At 41.0% G+C, this 27738-nt stretch overlaps 1 protein-coding gene across 4 annotated transcripts in view; it reads left to right on the forward strand.

Moving 5' to 3' along the window:
- The window catches only part of LOC124884785 (anoctamin-1-like), a 183217-nt gene that overhangs the window by 112059 nt on the left and 43420 nt on the right, over window positions 1–27738 (forward strand). For 3 of the 4 annotated variants that reach the window (XM_047392838.1, XM_047392839.1, XM_047392840.1), the window contains 6 exons: window positions 65–122; window positions 4754–4854; window positions 5166–5308; window positions 8897–9049; window positions 9181–9233; window positions 13612–13796. In XM_047392838.1, coding sequence (XP_047248794.1) covers window positions 65–122; window positions 4754–4854; window positions 5166–5308; window positions 8897–9049; window positions 9181–9233; window positions 13612–13796 — 693 coding nt within the window. The remainder of the gene's footprint in view (window positions 1–64; window positions 123–4753; window positions 4855–5165; window positions 5309–8896; window positions 9050–9180; window positions 9234–13611; window positions 13797–27738) is intronic. The other variant, XR_007042530.1, reaches the window with a different exon arrangement.

Genomic DNA, 27738 nt, shown 5'->3' on the forward strand with positions numbered 1-27738 from the left:
TCATGATATCTTATTTATGTCACCAGTTGAAAATGTATGTCTCTTAACTTCTCTTTCCTCTTAGACTGGTGGGCAGACCGGGTAGATATTTATATGTGTTTGAGTCTTACAGAATGGAGGAGGTAAGGTTTACCTTTGAATGCATCTGTAAACAAAATATTTTCCATCTATGCATTGAAATTAATGTTTTTTTTCTAAAATAAATTACCAAAATAATATACAGAATGTGAATAATTTCCTGTTACTCTCAGAGGTTCCTTCTGATATGAAATGTCATTCCACCCTGGATTATTGTGTTTTCTAAGTGAATTCAGAAAGAACAATTAATCTAACATGCAACATTTTGGACTGTTTAAGAAAGCTGGAGTACCCAGAGAGAACCCATGCATGCACATGGAGAACGTGCAAACTCCTTGCAGAAAGGCCCCATGCCAGAATTTGAAACCAGGACCATCTTGCTGCAAGGCAACAGTTCTAATCACTTTACTGGCCTGTTGTCAACATGACAATCTTAATTTATACAAGAGTTTTAGTTTTTTTTCTGATTTTCTATTTACTTATTTATTTTTTTATTTTTTTTTATCATTTATTATAAATTACTAAGAACAAAAGAGAAATAAATAAATTGGATTTTGGAGTAAAATCAAAATTAATTTGCTGTTCACTATACCATCAGGAACACAGTTTAATGTGTCTCTGAAACCATGTTTATAATGTATGGAGTTTAAATTACCAGAGCATGGCTCCCACTGGGTCTCTAGCTAACTAAGAAATAACTTTGAAAATGCAGACAGGTTGGTGGGGACCTGCAAGGTTGGATTTAAGACAACATTTCTCACCAACTTTTAACCACTTGACCTTTTTGGGATTAGCTGAGATACTCAAAAAAACTCAATCAATCAAACTATATTTATATAGCCCCTTCCAGCAACACCTTGCTTTGGCCAAGATGCTTTACAAAATAAAGCAAATAAATACAGAACACACTAAAACAAAACATTCTGTCAAGTATAAATTAAAAATACAAATATGTTACACAATAATAAAAAGTTACTAGTCATTGAAACATGGGCTGCTTTAGCATAGTGCAACCCATATGTGTATTGGGTTCTGGCCACCTTTGGTAAACATTTATAAATAATTTGGCTCTGAGGCTGGTGTTACACCAGCAGATGGATCACCATCTGGTGGTGAGTTGGATCTGCTAGTTCAGAAGTGGGATGACCTGGTAAACCCAAATGAGCAGTAAGGGTGAAGTGACAGTGTGTGGCTCCTGTCAAAAATGTAACTCAAACTTCATTGGGTTTAAACACTTGTTCCAGTAACTATATAATAATATAAAGTTATTCAAACCCGTGAGGGCTTTACTTATTTTCTTGTGTTATTGCTTATAAGCTTAAGCGCATTGTTTTACCCCTTGTGAGATACTTTTAGTTTTCTTGTGTAAGCCAGAGTATCTAAATAGTAACTATCATACATTAAGCCGTTCTCCCATGACATTGTTGTGCAACAATAGAGTTGGCTATAAATAACAATTATCAAGTGCCAAAAGCAATTATTTACAAAAATAATAATTTTGCTCAAAATTACCAAGTCGGGGCACCATATGATTATGATAGTTAAACATATCAGTCTTTGTGAGCTATTGTTTTATGAATACCTGCTTGGTGAAGTGTGGTACTATAGAACAATAGATGGAGTGAATTCAGTAACTGATGTTACAACAAGCACTACACTCATATACAGAATAAACACAAACCACTTATCTCCAAGAATGTTTTACTAAATAATTTAGCTTCAAGTTAAAATATTTTACTCAAGAAACTCTTTAACTAGGCTAGTAACATTCAACTAAACTACTAAGCAAAATGAAAAGAATAAGGAAAACCAATAAACTACAGAAAAAAGGAAAAAAAACATAATAAAAATTAAACCAATAAAATGATCAATGCAGGGATATCACAGTTCAATGTAAATATATTTGTTTAAGAACCAGGGTTTGTTTTACCGAATTGGGATGAGAACGCTTAGCTGTTATGTGTTCAAATAACCAGTTCACAATGCAAATCAGAAGGGTACTTAAAATATTGTTTTGAATGTTTTATATTTTACCATATACCGAATTAGAAATCAATAACCTTTTGGACAATTGATCCATGCTTTGTTTTAACTTGCCATCAAAGTAGCTGATTAAATAGAGTTATGGATTACTAACATGGCAGCTTAAGGTGGATATTACTAACCCAGAGTTAGTAGCTCAGGTATAGATAAAGCAAATAGAAACCCCTTGCACATGTGCTTTTAAATATCATTTATACAAGTTTCAATGTGTGTATGAGTGCTGGCCACAGAAAGAACAGAACGAGTTGTGCAGTTAACACAACTGAACTAATGGTTTCTCCCATCTTAGCATTAGCTTTTATTTCTAGCATTAGACACAATTTGCGTAGACACAACTTAGCAAGTTTTTAAGGGCTATGAAATAACATATGCCCATATTTTATGCAGGTTAGTAAGAATCCAGCTGATGTTACCAGATCATCATTGTTTAAACCACTTATTGAAATAAAGTTTGTCTTAACTTTGAAACCACAACCCAAAACAAATTTGTAGCATCAAGGCTAGGTTGCCTGTTAGCACTCAAATAGTTTACTACAAACAGATAAACACAATGAAATAAACAATCTTTGAATTGTTTTATTCAAATAAAAAATTTTTTTCCAGACACAATCTCTTACTGTGACCCATTCTAATGAACAGTGGAGCACGTCCAGTAAGTTTAGCAGGCCCGATGGGGCAAGTTAGTTGGGTGGCGGGAGGTGGCTGTTGGCCTAATCCCTAGACTAGGACACACAGGCAGCGCGCCGGGCTGGAATGAGCATATACTCAGACTGTAGCTGTGGTTTCTACTACCATTCAGTGGTCTCTTTCTGTGAAATGGAGCCGTGTAAAAGAGGAAGAGCTGTAGCTCAATGAAATCACATGGACTCCAGCAGTGACTCTTTCTTCCAAGGAGCTGAGCAGGAAAATGTGTTAATGACGTGTTAATGCTGTGCATTAATGCTGGGATTCAGAGTTTTTACCAATCTTTTTTGTTCTCTATCCATGGCTAGGCACAACAAAATAAAGTAGGCCTTACATTACCATGCCACATGTTATAAAATCTTGGAGCTCAATGAATTCATGTTACCTTGATAAGATGCTATCTGTGCATTAAATCCAACTGTACATGGACAGTGGAATAAAACAAGGTAGAGCAGGGTCACCACATGCATAGTGCTATGACCTCAGAAACATTCTGCAGAGTCAATAGTAACATGCCAGATTGGCTCAGGAACAGTGCATAGGGAGCTTCATGGCTGAGCTGCTGCATCCAAGCTTCACTTACTTCAGAAAACCTTTATTGTCATTGCCCATTGTGCATATGCATGAACTGTTTAGTCCTGTCACTGAGAAAATGCTCATTAGTAAACAGACAGCAAATTAAACATCATTCAAATGTCATTTAAACTTTAAAGCAAACTATTAAAGAACAGATAAGAAGCTTTAACAAAACATTTTAAAAATTGCACCTTGGAAGTAGGATTTAAATGTTTGACAGTCCACAGGTAAAAGCTGGTTTTTGCTCTGTTCTCAACCTTATGCTTCTGTATCTCCTTCCAGATAGCAGGAAAGAGAATAGTTTGTGAGCTGGATTGAAGCACTCTAATAGCATACTTTTTGTTTTTCTTCTTACACCTTGAGCTGGATTTCTCCTCAAGTAAGGGCAGAGGACAACCAACAATTTGTTCTGCTCTCTGTATTACCCCTGGCTCACTCTCTTTGTGCCACTGTAGACCACACAAACAGCCGCAGGATCTCCTCTATGTATGCTGACTCATCATTCTTACGTCAAAACCATCACATCGATGTCCTCAGCAAATATAATGATGGTGTTAAATGGGGAGAGAGGAATACAGTCATGTGTCTATACTGAGTTCTACAGGGGACTCGGCACACAGCACTGTGGGGAAACAGTGCTGAGGTCAGGACGGAGAAACAATGAGAGTCCGTTCTCACAGTTTACGACAATCTGTAAGGAAACTTTTGAATTATATGCAGATGATGGTGGGTCGGGGGGGGGTGGGAATTTGACCACCAATATGATGGGAATTCTGATATTAAATGCTGAGCTATAATCCTAACATAATTTTGTGCGATTTCAAAATGGCTCAGGACAGAGTGGGCTGTGGTGATGGCATCCTCCATTTGCTTTGTGAGCAAACTAATGAGAGTAAAACGTGGGAGACAAGCTCTAATGTACCCAACATTGAGACTCCAAGCTAGGCCTTCTTGACCAATATGAGTGTGTGTTCTCTAAAATGTGCTTCATGAAGAATGGTCAGATAGTCCCACAAATGATGCCTTACCAGAAGAGCTGAACCTGTTGCAAAGGGTGGGCCAAAATCATAATATACCCTGTGGGATAAGAATTTCTCATGTGTATGGAAAGGCGAGTGACCTAATACTTTTGGCAAATATAGTGTGTCCTTTAATATCAGATGCCTATTGGACTATAAGAAAACTCAAATATGACAAATAGTGTGATGAAGGTGAAATGTTGAAGGGTCACGGGATCCATAACAAGAGATTTCAGTACAAGATGCATCATGCTATACATTCTCTCTCTCATTTTCTATTCTTTAAGGACCTGGTCTTGTGCATAGTTGTTTTGTCTAGGTTTAGCCTTTTTTACTGTGTTCCTGCTTCACAGTGTTCTGATGGAAGCTGTCTAATGGAGCTGTGTATCCAGCTGAGTATCACCATGTTGGGAAAGCAACTCATTCAAAACAACCTTTTTGAGATTGGAATACCGTAAGTGCAGTTTAGTCAAAGGGTATTATTTCATGACATATTCTTTATTTGAAAAACAAGGATTTGGCACAAAACAACTTCTTCTTTAATCTATGTTGCAGCAAGGTTTAAAAATAAACAGGAGTCTTTATGATTTTGCTAATAAGGTGTATCAATCCAAAAATCAGTTTTAATCAGTTTTAAACAGGAATGTTTTCATTTTTATTTTGTTCAAATTTGTAAGTTGGTTAAGTTTAAAACAAATTGAGTGGTGTGTGTGTGTGTGTGTGTGTGTGTGTGTGTGTGTGTGTGTGTTTGTCTACATTCCTCAGCAAACTGAAGAAGCTGATTCGATATATTCAGTCAGAACAAGGAGCTTTTCAAGAAGAGGAGAGACAGAAGAAATTGCGGAGATATGAAACAGACCACTTCTTGGAACCATTTGGTGGACTGACACCTGAATATATGGAAATGAGTCAGTTGCAAACATGAAATGCTTGCATGCAATCATTCTCTGTACAGAGTGCCTGACAAACAAGTGTTAGGTACAGGTTACAGGGTTATATCTTACCTTAATATGTTCAAACCTATCCAGCAAGACCTTTGTTCTGTCATGTTGACTACATCCTGAGTGCTGAGTTTTTTTTAATTTTTATTTCTAAATCCCAAATTAGCAATAGACTTGATTTCAATAAACAGAGTAAATATTCTTCTCAAACTGTGTAGACCATATTAAGTCCCCATCAGGTCTAAAGGTTGTGCAGATTTAGATCTGGCTAAATCCATCCAAGATTAGGTTGCATTTAGTCCAAGCATTTTAGCCAGTGATGACATGTTTACATGCTGGCATTGTACTGCCAGACAGCAACAACACAGGTTAATCATGCAATTAGGATACTGTCTTGAGTTATCCTTGTTATAGAGCAAAACTGCCCTGGCACATGTGGGCAACCATCTGCTCTATATGGTATGCTTAAAACGCAACAGTTCACGGCAAAACAAAGACTTTTTCTTAAATATGTGGGATTGTCTTTGAACTAAACAGAGGCATGAGAACTTAATTTTTGCAACTGCCTTTCTTGCTTCCTGTCAGAAATGTAGTGGTAGTCTGACATCCTGCTCTATTACACTGAGCAAACAGGTCATTCAAAGATGTATGGTCTTTCCTCTCCTCTCCTCTACTCTTTATACCACTTACATGGTTATACTTTTAAATTCAGCACAGACTAGTTGATAATGTTTGTGGATGACTTGATAACAAGAATTTCTAATTTGCCCATTTTGTTCTTCAGGAGGTTAAATCAAGACATTACATGTCTAGTTAGTAAAGGAATGAAGTAAGTAATGAAGGAGGACTTTTAATTCTGTTGTGGATTTAACAAGGTACTATAAATAGAAGCTAAACATGTTGAAGTGCAGTACAGACCAAAGGTTTGGACACACCTTCTCATTCAAAGAGTTGTCTTTATTTACATGACTATGAATATTGTAGCTTCACACTGAAGGCATCAAAACTATGAATTAACACATGTGGAATTATGTACTGAACAAAAAGTGTGAAACAACTGAAAATATGTCTTATATTCTAGGTTCTTCAAAGTAGTCACCTTTTGCTTTGATTACTGCTACACACACTCTTGGCATTCTGTTGATGAGCTTCAAGAGGTAATCACCTGAAATGGTTTTCACTTCACAGGTGTGCCCTAAGTGGGATTTCAAACTTTATAAATGGGGTTGGGACCATCAGTTGTGTTGTGTAGGAGGTGGATACAGTACACAGCTGATAGTCCTACTGAATAGACTGTTAGAATTTGTAATATGGCAAGAAAAAAGCAGCTAAGTAAAGAAAAACGAGTGGCCATCATTACTTTAAGAAATGAAGGTCAGTCAGTCCGAACAATTGGGAAAACTTTGAAAGTGTCCCCAAGTGCAGTCGCAAAAACCATCAAGCGCTACAAAGAAACTGGCTCACATGAGGACCACCCCAGGAAAGGAAGACCAAGAGTCACCTCAGCTGCAGACAATAAGTTCATCCGAGTCACCAGCCTCATAAATTGCAGGTTAACAGCAGCTCAGATTAGAGAACAGGTCAATGCCACACAGAGTTCTAGCAGCAGACACATCTCTAGAACAACTGTTAAGAGGAGACTGTGTGAATCAGGCCTTCATGGTAAAATAGCTGCTAGAAAACCACTGCTGAGGACAGGCAACAAGCAGAAGAGACTAATTTGGGCTAAAGAACACAAGGAATGGACATTAGACCAGTGGAAATCTGTGCTTTGGTCTGATGAGTCCAAGTTTGAGATCTTTGGTTCCAACCACCGTGTCTTTGTGCGGCGCAGAAGAGGTGAACGGATGGACTCTACATCCCTGGTTTGGGGTGAGCTGGACCGCAGAGTGAAGGCAAAAGGGCCAACAAGTGCTCAGCATCTCTGGGAACTCCTTCAAGACTGTTGGAAAACCATTTCAGGTAACTACCTCTTGAAGCTCATCAACAGAATGCCAAGAGTGTGCGGAGCAGTAATCAAAGCAAAAGGTGGCTAATTTGAAGAACCTAGCATATAAGACATATTTTCAGCTGTTTCACACTTTTTTGTTCAGTATATAATTCCACATGTGTTAATTCATAGTTTTGATGCCTTCAGTGTGAAGCTACAATATTCATAGTCATGAAAATAAAGGAACCTCTTTGAATGAGAAGGTGTGTCCAAACTTTTGGTCTGTACTGTATATCTTAATTAACTCTCACTGCTTCTTTTCTGTCAACTGTAGTGTTCAAAGTAATAAATAGCTAATTAGGTGTGTCCAGTTGCAGTCGCCTTAGTCTTGTCTAAGTGTAGAAGCAAACAACTGCTTTCAAGTGTTCAAAGTTTGGGTTTTTTCTGTTATTAACAAAGTTTTAGTTTTTTCTTTTATTAACATGGTTGTTGTTTCATCATTCCATGAGTAGAAATGTGGAAAGGGAGTGATTCCTCTCTACAATCGCCATATGCTTGTTCTGTGTTGTGTATAGGCACTCTGAAGGTAAATGGAACATTTTGTTAATAGCAGAGAATACAGATTATTAATATCACTTTAAAATACAGTGCAAATAAGTTCTTTAAATATATTCACACATTGGTCTTTACAACATAACATAGCAGTTATTTATAAACCCAGCTGAATGTAACATTTTAAATTAACTTTAAACATCAGCTGTTTTTTAGAAATTTGCTTTAATCTGTCTTATGAACAGAAACATATTTCAGCATTATTTGTAAGGACCCATATGTAACATGTTATATTAAGGGCTATTTTTTTTAGGTTTAGCATTGTTGCTTTACTGGTACAGACCAGGAAATAAAAGTCAGTGTCAATGTCAACTTTATTTACATAGCACATTTTAAAACAGATACCTCTGTCCAAAGTGCTGTACACAAAACATAATATGAATATACAAAATAACAAACAAACAACATGCAATAATAATAATTAAAAATAATAAAAGGATAATAAAATAATCTGCTCAGCTTGAGTTAAAAGCCAGTGCAAACAGGTGGGTTTTAATAACTTCAAAATGCACAGAGACCGGGCTTTTCTAATAGAGTCTCAGCGCAGCCTCAGCAAATGCCCGGTACCCTCTAGTTTTCAGCCGTGATCTCGGCACAACCAAAGTTACTTGATTTGCTGATCTTGTTGATCAAACTGGAATGTGGACTGACAAAAGTTCAGAAAGAACCCATTCAAACATTTAAAAGCCATCAACAAAATCTAAAAACAAAGTCCTGTAGCTGACTGGAAGCCAGTGCAGAGATGGCATGTCATGTGGTCATGCTTCTTTGTGCCTGTAAGCAAAAAAGCTGCAGCGTTCTGAACCAAGGTGAACAAAGGTGATAAAGATGAATGATCCATGTACTGGACTATATATACAGATGGATTAAACCTAAATCATACTATTGGACTGATGCAAATGCGTCTGAATTTAACCTGTTTTTTTGCATAGCGTCCTAAGATGACTTTTCTTGAGTGACCACTGTGTAAGTAAACTAAATTGAATTAAATTATTTATTTTTCTCTTTCCCAGTTATCCAGTTTGGTTTTGTCACATTGTTTGTGGCATCCTTCCCACTCGCTCCACTATTTGCTCTGCTCAACAACATAATTGAAATACGCCTTGATGCTAAGAAATTTGTGACTGAGTTGCGAAGACCAGTGGCAGCAAGAGCCAAAGACATTGGTGTGTTGGAAAAAACATACTTTCCTATAATATGACAGAACTGCAACACAATCAGTGCAGTGAGGTTAATGATGTGACTATAAACAACTAGGTAAACAGTCCAGTAACTGATCCTATTTTTATGTCTGCAGGTATATGGTATGACATTCTGAGAGGAGTAGCAAAAGTTGCTGTCATCATTAATGTAAGTTAAACTAAACACACATCTCTGTTTACATACATGCTTTGGATTATGTTATGAACATTTCATGACTTTCAGAAAATGAAAGAGGCTGGAAAACTAGTAATGAAAGGAGGAGGTAGAAGAGATGTAAAGAATAAAGGCAAAAGTGGTGACAATGGTAATTAGAGAACTGAGGGGTGTGACCTCTAAAAAGAGAGCTTCTATTGTAGATTACAGCAACAACATCAGAGATCTCTCTTTAAAGGAGAGTAGATCCTTGAACTCTCTGGCTTCCTCGAAAAGGCACCGGAGCAAGCAGCTGTGGACTGTCATGGCATATGGGATAGGGGGGTTTCTCTACCCAGTATCTTGGCCAGAGATCTCGGTGACTGAGAATCTGCTAAAGCCGCTGTTTGGGTGTCAGAGCCCACAGTGCTCCAATGATCATTAGCAACACAGAGATATTGACTTTCCAGGACTTCCTTTGCTGTCTGAGACCTTGGTATTTCTTGAACTTCTCGTATTGCTTTCACTTAGAATTCCTATGTCTCTCACAATTACTCTCTTGTATACTTTGTCCACCTATTTCCAGCTGTTAAGTAATGGAGTGTCTCAGGAGCATAGTTGCAAAGCCTTCATATTGGGTCTTGTTTAATGTAGTGGATGGTACCAATTCTGCCATGATTAGTGTCTCTGTGCTGTCCTTCTGAAAACACTGGTTTTATGCAGTTATTAAAAAACAGGACACCCAGTCAAATATTCAGCTCTTTATTAAGAGTGGAAAGTGATTTAATTGCAGGTAAGTAACAAAACCTGACCGTGTTTTATTCATCAAACAAAAGACATTGACAAAAATCTGTATTCTAGCTGAGGAACAATATTACCCTCCATGAGCTGGTGTTTCCCCATTTGACTGAAATAACTTTTTTGAGGCACTTCTTGTAGCCATCTATCATCTCGGACATCTTCTGAGGAAAGATTGTCCCACTCCTCAGTTTCATCTGGGAGATGTTTTTGGGTTTGTTACATCTGCCGCCTGTTTCAACTCATCTCATCTGGCAAACCTCACACTGGCCATTATTTTTTTCTTAGAGAGCATAACTCTCATGAAAGTTAAACCTTTTCAGTCTATTTTTGTCTCTTTTTTTTTAAAGATATGCACTTTTACATGAACAGTAGCAAGAGTCTGCTGGTGATGTTCTAGGGTTTTTGGAGACTTCTTTTAGCATTTTGCAGTCTGCCTGGAACAGCTCCCGAGGAAGGCGTCCAGGAGGCATCCGGTAAAGATGCCCGAGCCACCTCAACTGGCTCCTCCTCACTCTATCTCTAAGGGAGTGCCCGGCCACCATATGGAAGAAGCTCATTTTAGCCGCTTGTATCCGGGATCTCATTCTTTCAGTCATGACCCAAAGTTCATGGCCATAGGTGAGGGTAGGAAACATATACTGACCGGTAAATCGAGAGCTTCGTTTTTCACTTTTCTTCACCACAAAGGACCGGCACAGCATCCCCATTACTGTGGCAGCCGTACTGATCCGTCTGTCAATCTCCCGCTCCATTCTCCCCTCACTCGTGAACAAGATCCCAAGATATTTGAACTCCTCCACTTGAGGCAGGAACTCCCCTCCAACCTGTAGAGGACAAGCCACCCTTTTCCGGTCAAGAACCATAGCCTCGGACTTGGAAGGGCTGATCTTCATCCTAGTTGCTTCACACTCGGCTGCGAACCGCCCCTTCGCATGATGTAGGTCTTGGCTAGAGGGGGCCAGCAGGACCACATCATGTGCAAAAAGAAGAGACGAAATCCACTGGTCCCCAATCCAGACCCCCACTGGCCCTTGGCTGCACCTGTAAATCCTGTCCATAAAAGTTATGATCAGGACCGGGGACAAAGGGCAGCCCTGCCGGAATCCAACATGCACCAGGAACAGGTCCGACTTAGTGCCGGCAACGCGGACCAAACTCCTGCTCCGCTTGTACAGAGACCGCATGGCCCCTAATAAGGGGCCCCCAATTCCATACTCCTGGAGCACCCCCCACAGGGCACCACAAGGGACACAGTCGAATGCCTTTTCCAGGTCCACAAAACACGTGTTGTTATCCCCCTATAGTTGGAACGCACCCTCCGGTCACCTTTCCTATGAAGGGGGACCACAACCCCAGTTTCCAGTCCAGAAGCACTGTCCCCGACCGCCACGCAATATTGAAAAGGGGTGTCAACCATGACAGCCCTACAACATCCAGAGACTTGGAGTACTCAGGGCAGATCTCATCCACCCCCGAATCCCTGCCACCATGGACCTTTTTAACTATCTCGGTGACTTCAGCCTGGGTGATGAAAGAGTCCAACCCCGAGTCCCCAGCCTCTGCTTCCCATGACGACAGGATTGAGGAGATCCTCGAAGTACTCCTTCCACCACCTGATAATGTCAGCAGCTCCTCATCCCCTCTGTAAACAGTGTTGGCGAAGCACTGCTTCCCCCTCGTGAGGCGCCAGATGGTTTGCCAGAATCACTTCAAGGCCAACCGGTAGTCCTTCTCCATAGCCTCACCTAACTCTTCCCAGGCCCAGGTTTTTGGCTCTGCAACAGCCAGTGGCATGCTTGGCCTCACAGTACCCATCAGCTGCCTCAGGAGTCCCACAAGCCAACCACAGCCAATAGGACTCCTTCTTCAGCTTGACAGCATCCCATACTGCTGGTGTCCACCACTGGGTTCGGGGATTGCCACCGCAACAGGCACTGCAGACCTTACGGCCACAGCTACGGGCGGCAGCAACGACAATAGTTGTGAAGAACATAGTCCACTTTGACTCTATGTCTCCAAGATCTCCTGGAATCTGGTCAAACCTCTCCCGGAGGCCATTCCTCCCGATCACGCCTCTCCAGTTGTCAGTGTCATTTCCCATGTGGGCGTTGAAGTCCCCCAGCAGAATAAAGGAGGCCCCGGGAGGGGCAGTATGCCACACCCCCAACAGGGACGGCAAGAAGGCCGGGTACTCCATACTACTGCTCGGCCCGTAGGCTGAAACGACTGTCAGAGACCTGTCCCCATCCCGAGGGCACAGGGATGCAACCTTCTCATCCATCTGCAGATGGTGGGCCTACTGGGGCATGACCTTGTGTCTCTCGTTCAGGCTTGGCCCAGCCGGGTCCAACGAGGAGCAACCCATGTATCTAAAGTAACGCAGCCAATTGCATTGAGTTGCTGACTTTGCAGCAATCACTTCTCCTGAATAAGCATGTACTGTAGGTACAGTGTACAGTTGAGGGCATCAAGAAGTTAGCATTGCAACAATCTCGCATCATAAGCAAAGATGTGGTGATAGTGGAAAAGGAAAACTTTCCTGAAACAGGATGAAACCGACAGCAGAACCTGGCTCAGTGTGAGCGATTGTGTGTTTAAGAAGCCAGAGCAGAAACATGAAAAACACAAAACCACTGGTCCAGGATACTGTGTTAAAGACAAAATACATATTTAGTGGCAGCATCAGATTCTCGATTGTTGCTTCTGTATCTTATTTGTTTGCATTTTGAAGCTCAACTTTAAACCTTTTGTGATCCAGCATTGTGAAAGCCTTTTAATCTCAAGTGGAAACTTTAAAGAGTTGTCCAACTACCAAGGATTGTAAATCACACTGTGAAGCACTCAGAGAAAATGCACCATTTTAGACTGTTGAGACCTCAGTTATATGCAGGTTTTTAAGACCACCTTTGTTTGTGGTATGTGCCAAGCATTTCTAAATCAATCTTAATTGCATACCTGTTACAGAATTTAGTGCTATCCAAGTGCAATCACAATGCCCAGGATGGCAGTTACTGGCATGTCTGAACTGCCCCATTTACTTGAGCTCCTTGGTTAAAATTGACTGGGTTGCCAATAGTCAGTGATGATTAACACAGTAGTATATATGCAATAGAATGGCTGGGGAAGAATCATGTTGTTGCAGGGCCCCAGTGAGATTCTGATGTGCATTTGTCCAAATCGTTATGAACCTTTGCAACCTTGAAAGGAAACCTGGACCAACATTTCCCCAACAATGATCTGAGAGACTGATAAAATCTGACTGTAGAGACCTCAGTTAGCATATATTGCTATATGAAAACTGTTAACTAGACTGCTTAAAATTGGTTGAACTTTGCGCAATGATCAATTGACTCTTGCTAGTCATTTTGAGGTTTTTAGGTGACTCTCATCTGGATTTGTCACTAATTTGATTTGTTTGATAGACCACACAAATAAATATAAGTCTAAACAATGTTAACACAGTTGTGGCACACTGGACTATTTTAGGCAGTAGAATGAATCATAAAATCTGAACAACTAAATAATTATAGGTCATTGTTAGCTTAAATCCCTTTTGTCTAACTCCAATCTGAACTTCCACCCCTTCTGCTAGGCATTTGTCATCTCCTTTACATCAGACTTCATCCCTCGGATGGTCTACCAGTATATGTACAGCCCCGATGGCTCCTTGCATGGATTTGTCAACCATACGCTGTCCTACTTTAATGTCAGTCACTTTGAGCATGGCAAAGAAACTATGGATCCAATGCCTTATGGATATGCCGTTGAAGTTTGCAGGTAGGAAACAATCTTGTTTACATCTTCACAGTATATTTTCAGCAATCTCCATTGTTCTTTCATCTGAAATTGAGTAACTGTTTCTATCTACTGGTGTGATTGGTTAAGGATTAATACATTAACCAATACTTCAATTACAATGCAATATGAAAAAAGGAGGCTTTTACCTGTTTCCATAGTTAAATGACTTCTTTCAGCAAGGCAATGCATTACTATTGTAATTTTGTGCAGTGGGGTAAATGGGTATGAGCTAACAAGTGAATCAGAATATGACATAGAGCCTGGTTTACAAACTGTAAGGCCTGTTTGTTATCATATAAAAGGAATTAATACTCATAGAGATATTTTTAGATTTACGCAAGCCAAGTGTATATCTAAAGAGAACAACAAAGTGCAGCGAGGAAAGACTGAAGCTGCAACATTTCAAATCCATCTCACCAAGAAGCCAACACTTCTGCATTGTGCCAGCTTGTAATTTGTTCCAAACCATGCTGTGCATTAGACTGGATGAATCGTGACAGGCCACCTTACCACAATATTAAGAGCATTTCCATTTCACAGATAGTCATGGTCATAGAGTGATGGAGTGAAACTGTTCCTTGTTTCTCCAATTACATCAGGAAAACTGCTACTTGCTACAGACTGTATTTCCTCAGAGCTCTCAAAAGGAACTGTGTGCACAGGAAGCTGCTGGTGGCTTATTACACAGTAAACATTGAGAGCATCTTCACTAACTGCATCTTGGTGTGGTATGCAGCTGCACAGCTGCTGAAAAGAACGCTTTGAATAAAGTATTTTCGGGTTTATTTGAAGACAAAAAGTTTTGAATGCAGAAAAGATCATTGGCTGGCCCCAACCCCTTTTGGGGGTTGGGGGCAGCCAATCCCCTTCAAACAGCATGCTGCCTCAGCACAGCACAGAACATAATTCAGGATAGCATAATTCAACACCTCTTTGAACTACCACCTTCTGGAAGATGCTGATCAGCTGCCATAGCACAGACAACCAGAAGCAGATTTGGTCCAACTGCTATCAGCACACTAAACAAACACTAAGGATCTGATCTTCAAAGATCCCTAATAGCAATTTGCATGTACAATAAATAAATTGCACGTGCAATAAGTGGGCGTGTTGCGTGAGATTTTCAAAGATTGTGCGTGCAATGGATAGCCGGTACAAAACAGGTGGCCCTATTTAAATGAGGAAATTGCGTGTGCTACTGGCTGGCTGCTGCTGGCTGGAACAAGAGGAATAGCAAACAGATCCTCTGCTGTGTTGCTAGAAATATGCAGGGATTGTTACGCTGCATCATTACAAATGATTCAGTTCCTGATTCTTTTCCTTCCGTTCCATTCGGCCCTTGCTTTTCTGGACTTTTCTGCTACTCACAGCAGGTTTGTCATTTGCCCTGATGAGATTACTTCTCCTATTTTGCTTGACGTAACTCGCAACAAATTGGACAATCAATATTAACAACATAAAAGACAAATATGTCTGACAGCCACTGCTTGGCTGTCTTTAATCAGCTTGGGCCTGTTTCAGTTTAATTTTTAAACAAAGTAGTTGACCAAATGAAACCTTCAGGTTTCCCTATGATACAATCCCTGCACATCTTTTGAAACAGGTGTTCTCTTCAATTGGACCCTCAGTTCTTGCCATCATAAACAGCAGTATGGCCTAAGGAGTGATAAACCCACTGATAATATGATACAAACCGGGCCTAGACCCTTCAGTGTACTCAAATTTTAGACCGATCTCAAAACTACCATTTATGTCAAAAATATTGAAGAAAATTGTTTCTATCCAATTAAATGACTTTCTGAACAGTAATGGGATTTGGGAGATTTTACAGTTGGGTTTTAAACATTTTCATAGTACTGAAACAGCATTGTTGAAGGTTTTTAATGACGTCCTTTTAGCAACTTATTCTGGAAGTTTTGCGATTTTAGTACTTATAGACCTAACAGCAGCCTTTGACACTGTCAACCACAGTATTCTCATATCCTGTTTGGAATACTGGGTGTAGCATTAGATTGCTTTGTTCATACCTGCAGGGCGGACGTTTCTGTGTTTACACAGAAAATTTTAAGTCTAATTAAGCAACGTTCACCTGTGTAGTGCCTCAAGATACAGTTCTTGGCCTTCTCCTTTTTTCTTTGTATCTGCTTCGATTAGGGTCAGTCTTGAGAAATCGTGGCATCTCCTTTCAATGTTATGAGGATGACTGTCAGATTTACCTCCCTATAAAGCCAAATAGTCCATGCTCCGTCCAGCCTCTCCTAAAGTGCCTCGACGATATCAAAGCATGGGTGGCCATTAATTTTCTGAGCTTTAATGAAAAGAAAACAGAGTTGATTTTATTCCACCCCAATAGTAACTCACGCACCCCACTTCCAAACTTTGGTGATCTGGAACCATTTGTCAAGCAACAGGTTACAAATCCTGGTGTAATGCCGGATTCAGGCTTCAAGTTCAGTAAAAAGGTCAGCAGTGTATTGCAGAAAAGTTTCTTTCAGCTACGCCAGGTAGCGAAACTAAAACCAGTCCTGTCAAAACATGATCTGGAGATAATAATCCATGCATTTATAACAATGTGTCTAGATTACTGAAACTAACTTAATGCTGAGATCAGTCAGGCCTCTCTTTCATGCCTTCAACTTGTCCAGAATGCTGCTGCTCGTCTTTTAACAGGAACACGCAAACACGAACATATCTCTCCCACTTTGGCTTAAATCCACTGGCTGCCTGTGCGCCAAAGAATTGATTTTAAAATTTGACCCTTAGCTTTGAAATGTCTAAATGGCCTTGCTCTTCCATACCTCTCTGATTTGCTTCAGCTTTATGTTTCACGAAGGGCTCTTAGATCATCCGAACAGCTTCAATTGACTGTACCAAAAACTAGGCAGAAACTCAGAGGAGATCTATCCTTTTCAGTTGCGGCACCAAAATTATGGAACAAGTTGCCATTAAATATCAGACAGGCTTCTTCTTCACCTACTGTTTTTAGGTTTCTCTTAATAACACAGTGTCAGTTGGTTCTTCCTTTATTGCTACAGTTTGTTGTGTTATTTTACGTTTAAACAATTGTTTTGAAATGTGTGTTATAAATAAAATGGATTGGATTGGAATGTTTTATCATGCACTCGGAACACTGAGATAATTTACCTGTTGATCATTTATCTCTGGTAAGTTCAATAATATGCAAATATTCTCCAAATGATGAAATCTAAAAATTGCGTTCGCCAAATGATGAAATCTAAAAATTGCGTTCGCCAGTTTTCTGTCAAATGCATCGTGGAAAAATGTTGCTCTGCTCTTCTTTACAACAGTGCCTTACTTTTCTGAGACTTGCATTTGTTTCTGTACAACTCCCTTAAGGTTCCACAAAAGCCTTTCAGTCAGATTTATGTCTAAACTTTGAGTCATTGCAACACATTTATTCTTTTATTCTTTTTCTTGTCAGTCATTGTTGTATATTTGCTGCTGTGCTTGGGATCATTGTCCTTTCGATTACACAGTTTTACCTAACTCCTTAGCTGTCAGATAGACTGTCTTAAGGTGGACGCAAAAGAGTTTTTCTTTTAGGTAATGGCTATGTGATGATCTTTGGATGTTTTGGTTTTTATTTGTATTAATGTTCTCACCATCTCCCTATTTATAATATTCCATATGGTATTGCCATATTCAGTATTTTTCTCTGTGTTCATTATTATTGGTAAGGTGTTGCCACACTAGTTTATTCTGTTAGGTTTTGTTTCTTATTTATGTCTTGTGTTCTGTTCCATGTGTATTCCAGTTTAGGTTTTATTTCTCTTTTCAAGTTTTAAGATTTAATATTCTTTATTGTCATTATGTCACCACAATGAAATTTAGCTGAGTGTCAGGATCTGCCATTTTGGGTTTTGTGTTTGTTTACTTTCTCAGTTAGGTGTCTCAATTCCTTTGGGTTTAGTAGTTATGTTTGTTTATTACTTCTGTCATCCTGATAGTTTTATTCTCTCTCCTGCCCCCTAGTTTTAGTAGTTCTTTCTCCCTTAGTTCCCTTGGTGGTTGCTTTCTCATTTATTTATTACTTAGAATGGGTTTCTCCTCTGGTTATTATTTTTATTATTAGAACAGTTCTCTTAGCTTCTTTGGGTTTTCTAGTTTAGTTTCTCGTTTAGTGTTTCTGTGCTTGTTTACTGTTAGGTTATTTGTTCTTGCTGTGTTCTTCTGGTTCATTAGTTCCCTTTTTCCCCATGCCCCTGTTTAGTTCTTCTAGAATTATTATTTATGTTAGTTTATGTTTCTTTTCCCTAGAGTTGTCTCTAGTTTAGTTTAGTTCTCCCTTCCAGTCTCTCCATTTTCTAGCTCCAGTTCCCATAGTAACATACAGTATTTCCTCAGTTCCCTGCAGCCTGGTCCACACCTGTTTCATGTTTCCTCTGAGAACCTGCCTACCTGTCTCATTGGTCTATTCTATTCTATTCTATTCTATTCTATAAGCTCTCTAGTTAGTGTGAATGCCTACTGCATTCACACTGTGTTCCTGTTTCTCTTTATTCTTAAACCAAGATGGCGCCGATGATGGCAGCCTCGGAGCTTCGCTCTCTCTTTGTTTTTGTATTTTGTGTGTTTTTATGTTTTTTGAGCCACAGTACTGTAGTGTTGGGCCACAATCCTGTGGTCTCATTCAGTAGAGGAACTTCTCAACATCAGAGAGTCCTCTCTTGGGATTTTTTCACCATCTTTCATGGATCCGAGGTTCACTGAGCTCCTGGCAAGCGGAGCTGCGGCACTATACAGGATTCTGCGCCGAAAGCGGCGGAGGGGAAACCGTGCTGGCACGCTGGTAAAGCTCCGCAAAAGAGGACTTCGCACACCACTGCCTTCAATCTACCTGGCAAATGTCCGCTCTCTAAACAACAAGATGGACGAGCTGCTTCTTCTCACCGATAAAAACACGGACCTACGCGGATCAGCGATTCTCTGCTTTACCGAGACATGGCTGAGTGAAAACATCCCGGACCGCGCACTGCTGTTGCCGGACTTCCAGCTGCTCAGAGCGGATCGCAGCGCGGAGCTATCAGGGAAGAGGCGAGGAGGCGGAATCTGCTTTTATATAAATGAAGGTTGGTGCAGAGATGTAAAACTGCTTGGAAAAACATGTAGTCCGGATCTGGAGTAATTTTCCATAATCTGTAAACCGTTTTATTCACCGAGAGTTTTCCTAATTTATAATAATTGGCTCATATTTTCCATCGCATGGCTGCACTTCTGCCGCGGAAAAACATCTTGCTGAGCTGATTACAGACGTGGAGAAAAAATACACGGACTCTTTCATCATAATACTGGGAGATTTTAACAGAGCAAACCTCTCCCATGAACTCCCCAAATAAAGACAGCATATTAAGTGTCCCACCAGAGACAAAAACACACTGGACCATTGTTAAACAGCTTTAAAGGACTCATATCATGCTGTTACCAGGGCTGCTCTGGGTTTTTTGGATCATTTTCTTATCCACCTCCTCCCAGCCTACAGACAGAAACTAAGAGCTTCCAAACCCACGGTTCACACTGTTAAGAAGTGGACTGAGGAATCAAAGCAGATGCTACAGGCCTGCTTTGAATGCACAGACTGGACTGTTTTTAAACTGATGTGGTGACATCATACATCAGTTTTTGTGAGGACATGTGTGTGCAGACCAAGACCTTCTGCACCTTTGGGAATAACAAGCCATGGTTTACTCCACACCTCAGAAATCTGCGCGGCGAAAAGGAAGAAGCTCACAGCAGTGGAGATTGGGTGCGGTACAGGCAGGCCAGGAACAGACTTACAAAGGAGATCAAGGCAGCCAAGAGAAGCTACAGTGAGAAGCTTAAGAACAGACTTTCTACTGGTGACACTTCAGCTGTATGGACTGGTCTGAGAAACCTGACTGCCTATAGGAGCCCCCCCCACCCATCCTGAACAGAGTCGTCTCCTGGCCAACAGTCTGAATGGCTTCTACTGCAGACATGACAAGAAGCCATTCACACCTCAAATCATCCCCTCCACATCCCATTCAGGAACAAGTTCTTCCCACAAAGCTACCAACCCCTACCTTCAGATCCTCTGTCAACACTAAAAATCTCAGATGAAGATGTAAATAGGCTCTTTCAGTGCATGAAAACATAGAAAGCTGGAGGACCTGATAACGTCTCCCCATCAAGCCTGAAAGCCTGTGCAAATCAACTCGCTCCGATCTTCACAAGGATCTTCAACAAGTCACTGGAGAAATGTGAGGTCCCCTCCTGCCTCAAACAACCCACCATCATTCCGGTGCCCAAGAAACCCACCATCCTAGGATTAAATGACTACAGGCCTGTAGCCCTGATGTCTATGGTCATGAAATCCTTTGAAGCACCTAAAAGACATCACAGGCCCCCTGCTGGACCCCCTGCAATTTGCTTACCAAGCAAACAGGTCGGCAGATGATGCTGTTAACTTAGGTCTACACTTCATCCTGCAACACCTCAACCACCCAGGGACGTACGCCAGGATCCTGTTTGTAGACTTCAGCCCGGCCTTCAACACCATCATACCAGACATCCTCCACCAGAAGCTCACCCAGCTCAACATCCCAGCCTCCACCTGTCAGTGGATCAACAGCTTCCTGACGGACCGACAGCAGCAGGTGAGACTGGGGAGCATCTTCTCCCGGACCAGATCAATAAGTACTGGTGCCCCCCAGGGGTGTGTTCTATCCCCACATCTCTTCTCTCTGTACACAAATGACTGCACCTCATCGGACTCATCCGTGAAACTCCTTAAGTTTGCAGACGACACCACTGTCATTGGACTGATCCAGGACGGTGATGAGTCTGCATACAGACAGCAGGTGGATCGGCTGGTACACTGGTGCAGTCAGAACTACCTTGAACTCAACCCACTCAAGACTTTGGAAATGGTGGTGGACTTTCGGAGAACACCACCCCCATACACCCCCTCACCATCCTCAACAACACTGTATCGGCCGTGGACCACTTCAGGTTCAACACAGTTTGACTTTCAGTTTGTAGAACAACCTGCCGGCTTTTCAGAAGTGAAAACGGTTTGTTGATAACTGCTACGGTTTCTCTAAAATTAGACTCCAAGCGACACAAAGTTTGCCAGAAAATCACACTCTTAACAGTGGAGATGGCAGTTACTAGAGTGTAAAAAGAGGGGATTTTTTTCAGGAAAAATGAGTTTCAACAGGCACTCACGGCCACAGATTACGCTCTACAGCCACAATTTTCGGTCAGATTGTAGGGCCGGGCCTCTGCTTTCACACAATAATTTCAAAATTGTTCTAAGTCTCATAGATTTCTGTCAAAACACCCTCGATCGCCAAGAGTCAGTACATTTCTGTAGGCCTTCTCCCATGTATTTTCAATGAGAGCTTGACCTGTAATCCACGAGTGACACCATTTATTTCCATAATCATATTTTATACTGTGAATGACATAGAGCTATGAAAATATCCATGATTGGGGACAAGGGATAGCTGTCGCCCACAGTTTAAAAAATTTTCAAATACCATGTACGGATTCCGAGATATTAGACTTTGTTCGGGAGCATGTTCAGGCATTTTTCTGTTTTTCTCCATTTTTCCCTTTCTTTTCACCTAGTGTTTTGCCTTTAATTTTATATTTTCAGCAAAAACGTGTTAATATTCTCGATCTCCTGTCCGTTCTGATAAAAACGGTCCAAGAATGACATCGATCGCCCCTACGGTTTCAGAGTTATGGCCAGTTGTTCGGGAGCATGCGCCTCCATGTTATAATGCCTAGACCAGGGGAGACAGAGAGTGAGGTGCTGCGTGAGTGAGAAACAGCAGGTGTCAAGTTACACTGACGCTCTTGGCTGATTGGCTGATTCATTCCTCACTGTTCTATTTATAGCTCTGTGTATCTCCTACTGTCTATGTCTGTATATGATTCTGTCTTTGTTTCTGCCTCCATTCACTCCGTGTCTGATACTCGGACACACACACACACGCTCACACACACCCACACACACATTCATGGATTACCATCTTTGTGAGGACTTTTCATTGACTTCCATTCATTTTCATTCGTTTCTATGGCCTAAACCTGACCCGACCCCCTAACCCTTTGATCATCTTCATAGGAGGCAACTACTGGCGGCCATTTTGTGTTGAGTACTTAAACAGCATGTACTGCTGTTCTAACAGCTGGACAACAGTGATTAAATTTAAAAGGCAATTTCATAGACTTTGGCATATAGGCTGTTAGCGCATCAGAACCTGGAACAAATCTCCATCAGAACCAGACCCAAACTCCATCAGAACCTTATCCAAAATCCATCAGAATCAGATGGAAACTCTATCAGAACAGGGTACAAATCTCCATCAGAACCAGACCCAAACTCCATCAGAACCATACCCAAACTCCATCAGAACCAGGAGGAATTCTGTATCAGGACCAGTTAGTCACCCACTATCAGAACCAAGTTCAAGCTCAATCAGAACCAGGAGGAACCTTTTATCAGAACCAGGTCCAAACTCCTTCAGAACCTGGCAAAAAGCTCCATCACTACAAGGAAAGGAAAACTCCATCAGAACCAGATCCAATCTCCATCAGAACCAGTTAGGAACCTTCCATCAGAACCGGACACAAACTCCATCAGAACCAGATCCAATCTCCATCAGAACCAGTTAGGAACCCTCCATCAGAACCGGACACAAACTCCATCAGAACCAGTTAGGAACCCTCCATCAGAACCAGACCCAAACCCCATCAGAATCAGGAGGAATTCTGTATCATGACCAGTTGGTCACCCACTATCAAAACCAAGTCCAAACTCAATCAGAACCAGGAGGAACCTTCTATCAGAACCAGGTCCAAACCCTGCAGAACCTGGCAAAAAGCTCCATCAGTACAAGGAAAGAAAAACTCCATCAGAACCAGATCCAATCTCCATCAGAACCAGTTAGGAACCCTCCATCAGAACCGGACACAAACTCCATAAGAACCAGTTAGGAACCCTCCATTAGAACCAGATCCAAACTCCATCAGAACCAGGAGGAATTCTGTATCAGGACCAGCTAGTCACCCACTATCGGAACCAGGTCCAAACTCAATCAGAACCAGGAGGAACCTTCTATCAGAACCAGGTCCAAACCCCTTCAGAACCTGGCAAAAAGCTCCATCAGTACAAGGAAAGAAAAACTCCATCAGAACCAGATCCAATCTCCATCAGAACCAGTTAGGAACCCTCCATCAGAACCGGACACAAACTCCATCAGAACCAGTTAGGAACCCTCCATTAGAACCAGATCCAAACTCCATCAGAACCAGGAGGAATTCTGTATCAGGACCAGTTAGTCACCCACTATCAGAACCAGGTCCAAACTCAATCAGAACCAGGAGGAACCTTCTATCAGAACCAGGTCCCAACTCCACCAGAACCTGGCAAAAAACTCCATAAGAACCTTGAACAATTCTATACCTGAACCATGTACAAGCATCCATCAGAACCAGGAACAAATCTCCATCAAAACCAGACCCAAACTCCATCAGAACCAGGAGGAATTCTGTATCAGGACAAGTTATTCACCCACTATCAGAACCAGGTCCAAATTCAATCAGAACCAGGAGGAACCTTCTATCAGAACCAGGTCCAAACTCCTTCAGAACCTGGAATAAATCTCCAAGGGAACTGGACCCAAACTCCATCAGAACCAGTTAGGGACCCTCCATCAGAACCAAGTCCAAACTCAATCAGAACCCGGAGGAAACCCCTATCAGAACCAGATCCAATCTCCATCAGAACCAGTTAGGAACCCTCCGTCAGAACCAGACCCGAACTCCAGCAGAACCAGGAACAAATCTCCATAATAACCGGACACAAACTCCATCAGAAGCAGTTAAGAACCCTCCATCAGAACCAGACCCAAACTCCATCAGAACCAGGAGGAATTCTGTATCAGGACCAGTTAGTCACCCACTATCAGAACCAAGTCCAAACTCAATCAGAACCAGGAGGAACCTTCTATCAGAACCAGGTCCAAACTCCTTCAGAACCTGGCAAAAAGCTCCATCAGTACAAGGAAAGAAAAACTCCATCAGAACCAGATCCAATTTACATCAGAACCAGTTAGGAACCCTCCATCAGAACCAGATCCAATCTCCATCAGAACCAGTTAGGAACCCTCCATCAGAACCAGACCCAAACTCAATCAGAACCAGGAGGAACCTTCTATCAGAACCAGGTCCAAACTCCTTCAGAACCTGGAATAAATCTCCACTAGAACTGGACCCAAACTCCATCAGAACCAGTTAGGTACCCTCCATCAGAACCAAGTCCAAACTCAATCAGAACCAGGAGGAAACTACTATCAGAACCAGGAACAAATCTCCATCAGAACCGGACACAAACTCCATCAGAACCAGTTAGGAACCCTCCATCAGAACCAGACCCAAACTCCATCAGAACCAGGAGGAATTCTGTATCAGGACCAGTTAGTCACCCACTATCAGAACCAGTTCCAAACTCAGTCAGAACCAGAAAGATACCTCTATCAGAACCAGTTCCAAGAAGAATCAGAACCTGTAATAAATCTCCACAAGAACTGGACCCAAACTCCATCAGAACCAGGAGGAAACTTCTATCAGAACCAGGAAAAAATTTCCATCGGAACCTTGTACAATTCTTCATCAGATCCAGGTACAAACGTCTATCAGAACCAGGAAGAAACAGCCATCAGAACCAGGTCCCAACTCCACCAGAACCTGGCAAAAAACTCCATAAGAACCTTGAACAATTCTATACCTGAACCATGTACAAGCATCCATCAGAACAAGACCCAAACTCCATCAGAACCAGGAACAAATCTCCATCAAAACCAGACCCAAACTCCATCAGAACCAGGAGGAATTCTCCATCAGGACCAGTTAGGCACCCATTATAAGAACCAGGTCCAAACTCAATCAGAACCAGAAAGAATATGCTAACGTTAGGATTGTAGCTTCTCTTTCTCCTCTCTTAGCTAAAGAACACTTTTGCGTTTTTTAGGCAATTTCCTGTTTGTTTTTGTGTTTCTTCAGCGTATTTGTTGTTATTTCCTTTTTTCTGAAATTTCTCCTATTTTCTTATGTGTTTTAGCACTGACTTGAACTTCTTAGTCTATATTTTTGCTTCAGTCTTTGCTTTTTCAGCTCATCTATGGCAGCTCTTTCCTGCTTTTTTAAAGTTTTTGTCAGTCCTTGCATTTCAACAACTCTTTCAACAAGTAGTTTTGAGGTAACTTTAAATTGTTAAGCTGTTTATAGGTAATAGTCTTCCTGCTTAAACAGATCAGATGAGTTTTTCTTTGCTGTTTCTGCTATTTCTACTAATTTATCAGATTTCAGCAGATTTTCTGCAGTCAATTTCAGCTTTTTTCTGCCAGCTTTCAGCTAAAAAATTCAGCTTACAGCATTCACACTGCATTTTCGTAGGAAATGCAAATTTTTCTAGATATTATTATTATTATTATTATTAGTGTGAATGCAGTAGGCATTCACACTAATATAGTGTTCCTGTTTCTCTTTATTCTTTATTATTATTATTATTATTCTAGTTGCTCTCCGCTTTTTTGATTCGCTACTTCTTCTGCATTCTTTGTGCTATTTTTACCATTCAAGTTTTAAAATATTCTGCTCATTAAGGACATTCCAGCTATATCTCTTGGTATTTATACCTTTTATACTTTTTAAAATATTCCGCTTTTTCTGCCGATTTTGGCCCCATTGAAATGAATGGAAAATGACAAAAATTCCGCTAAATTCTGCTAAAACTTCACTGTTTTTGCCATTTAACTACTTCTGCATACTTTCAGCTAGAAACACCATTCAACTTTTAAAATGCTTTCACAACCTTCTGCTATTACTGTTTAATTCAACTTTTTGATATCTTTTACAGTTTTTCTACAATTTGGTTTCAAACTTTTTAAACACTTTTTCAGATTTTCAGATTTATAATGTAATCCTATGACGGAATGTTCGTGTCGCTAGAGTGTGTGCTCTAGGTTTTTGAATAACCTGAAAAAGAACGAACAAACTCTCCTCACTCGCTCAATTTTCAATCTACCTATACAAATTATACATCAAAACGTAGGAATCTCTTTCGCGATTAAGAAAATGTCACCCTCATTGATGTGGGACACATAGTTTTCCGGCAACACGCCCCGAAGCAACACAAAGTCAACACAGCCTCTATAGGAAATCTATAGGGATTTCAGAAAAAATCAGAGCAAAAAATCCTTAAAGTCACATGTTTTTGAATTGCCGCCTCTCGTAAACCGTTCGAGGTAGACATGAGCCTTGTGCAGATTTATCTTCAGACATTGCTGGCACTCACAGTGAAGGAATTTTTTTGATAACTTTTATCGTTTTGTCATAAAAAAGGTTTGTTTAGGAGTACCAAATCTGTCCTTCCCAAAATCGCTTAAAATTGAAAAATTTCAAAATTATCCATATTTCTACACTGTCATATTTCCTACATGGATTCATGTAGACACATGAAAATCTCCAGGATTGTTCACCGATCCCTGCTGATACCTACGGTCCAAAAATTATTTGGATACCTTTTATCGTTTCCTCGTGACGTAATTTTGTTTGAGAGAGAAAAATTCACCTTCACCCAGTTTAAAAATGGTCAAAATTATACACTTTTTCACAGGGTCACATCTCCCAGACAGATTTTTGTAGAAACTTGAGAAGCTCCATGATTGTTCAGCAAGGCCTGCTGATTCATACGGTGTATGAATCAAATCGATAGCCCTTATAGTTTCCGAGTTATTAGACGTTGTTTGAGATCATGTTCAGGCATTTTTCTGTTTTTCTCCATTTTCCCCTTTCTTTTCACCTAGTGTTTTGCCTTTAATATTATATTTTCAGCAAAAACGTGTTAATATTCTCGATCTCCTGTCCGTTCTGATAAAAACGGTCCAAGAATGACATCGATCGCCCCTACGGTTTCAGAGTTATGACCAGTTGTTCGGGAGCATGCGCCTCCATGTTATAATGCCTAGACCAGGGGAGACAGAGAGTGAGGTGCTGCGTGAGTGAGAAACAGCAGGTGTCAAGTTACACTGACGCTCTTTGCTGATTGGCTGATTCATTCCTCACTGTTCTATTTATAGCTCTGTGTATCTCCTACTGTCTATGTCTGTATATGATTCTGTCTTTGTTTCTGCCTCCATTCTCTCCGTGTCTGATACTCGGACACACACACACGCTCACACACACCCACACACACATTCATGGATTACCATCTTTGTGAGGACTTTTCATTGACTTCCATTCATTTTCATTCGTTTCTATGGCCTAAACCTGACCCGACCCCCTAATCCTTTGATCATCTTCATAGGAGGCAACTACTGGCGGCCATTTTGTGTTGAGTACTTAAACAGCATGTACTGCTGTTCTAACAGCTAGACAACAGTGATTAAATTTAAAAAGCAATTTCATAGACTTTTGTATATAGGCTGTTGGCGCATCAGAACCTGGAACAAATCTCCATCAGAACCAGACCCAAACTCCATCAGAACCTTGTCCAAAATCCATCAGAATCAGATGGAAACTATATGAAGTAGGTACAAATCTTCAACAGAACCATGTACAAACCTCCTTCAGAATCAGGAGGTCCCTTCTATCAGAACCATGGTCCAACATTCCTCAGAACCAGACCCACACTAAATCAGAACCAGACCCAAACTCCAGCAGAACCAGGAACAAATCTCCATCAGAACCGGACACAAACACCACCAGAACCAGTTAGGGACCCTCCATCAGAACCAGACCCAAACTCCATCAGAACCAGGACGAATTCTGTATCAGGACCAGTTAGTCATCCAATATCAGAACCAAGTCCAAACTCAATCAGAACCAGGAGGAACCTTCTATCAGAACCAGGTCCAAACTCCTTCCGAAC

This window comes from Girardinichthys multiradiatus, chromosome 2, assembly GCF_021462225.1.
Source record: "Girardinichthys multiradiatus isolate DD_20200921_A chromosome 2, DD_fGirMul_XY1, whole genome shotgun sequence".
Taxonomy (NCBI): domain Eukaryota; kingdom Metazoa; phylum Chordata; class Actinopteri; order Cyprinodontiformes; family Goodeidae; genus Girardinichthys; species Girardinichthys multiradiatus.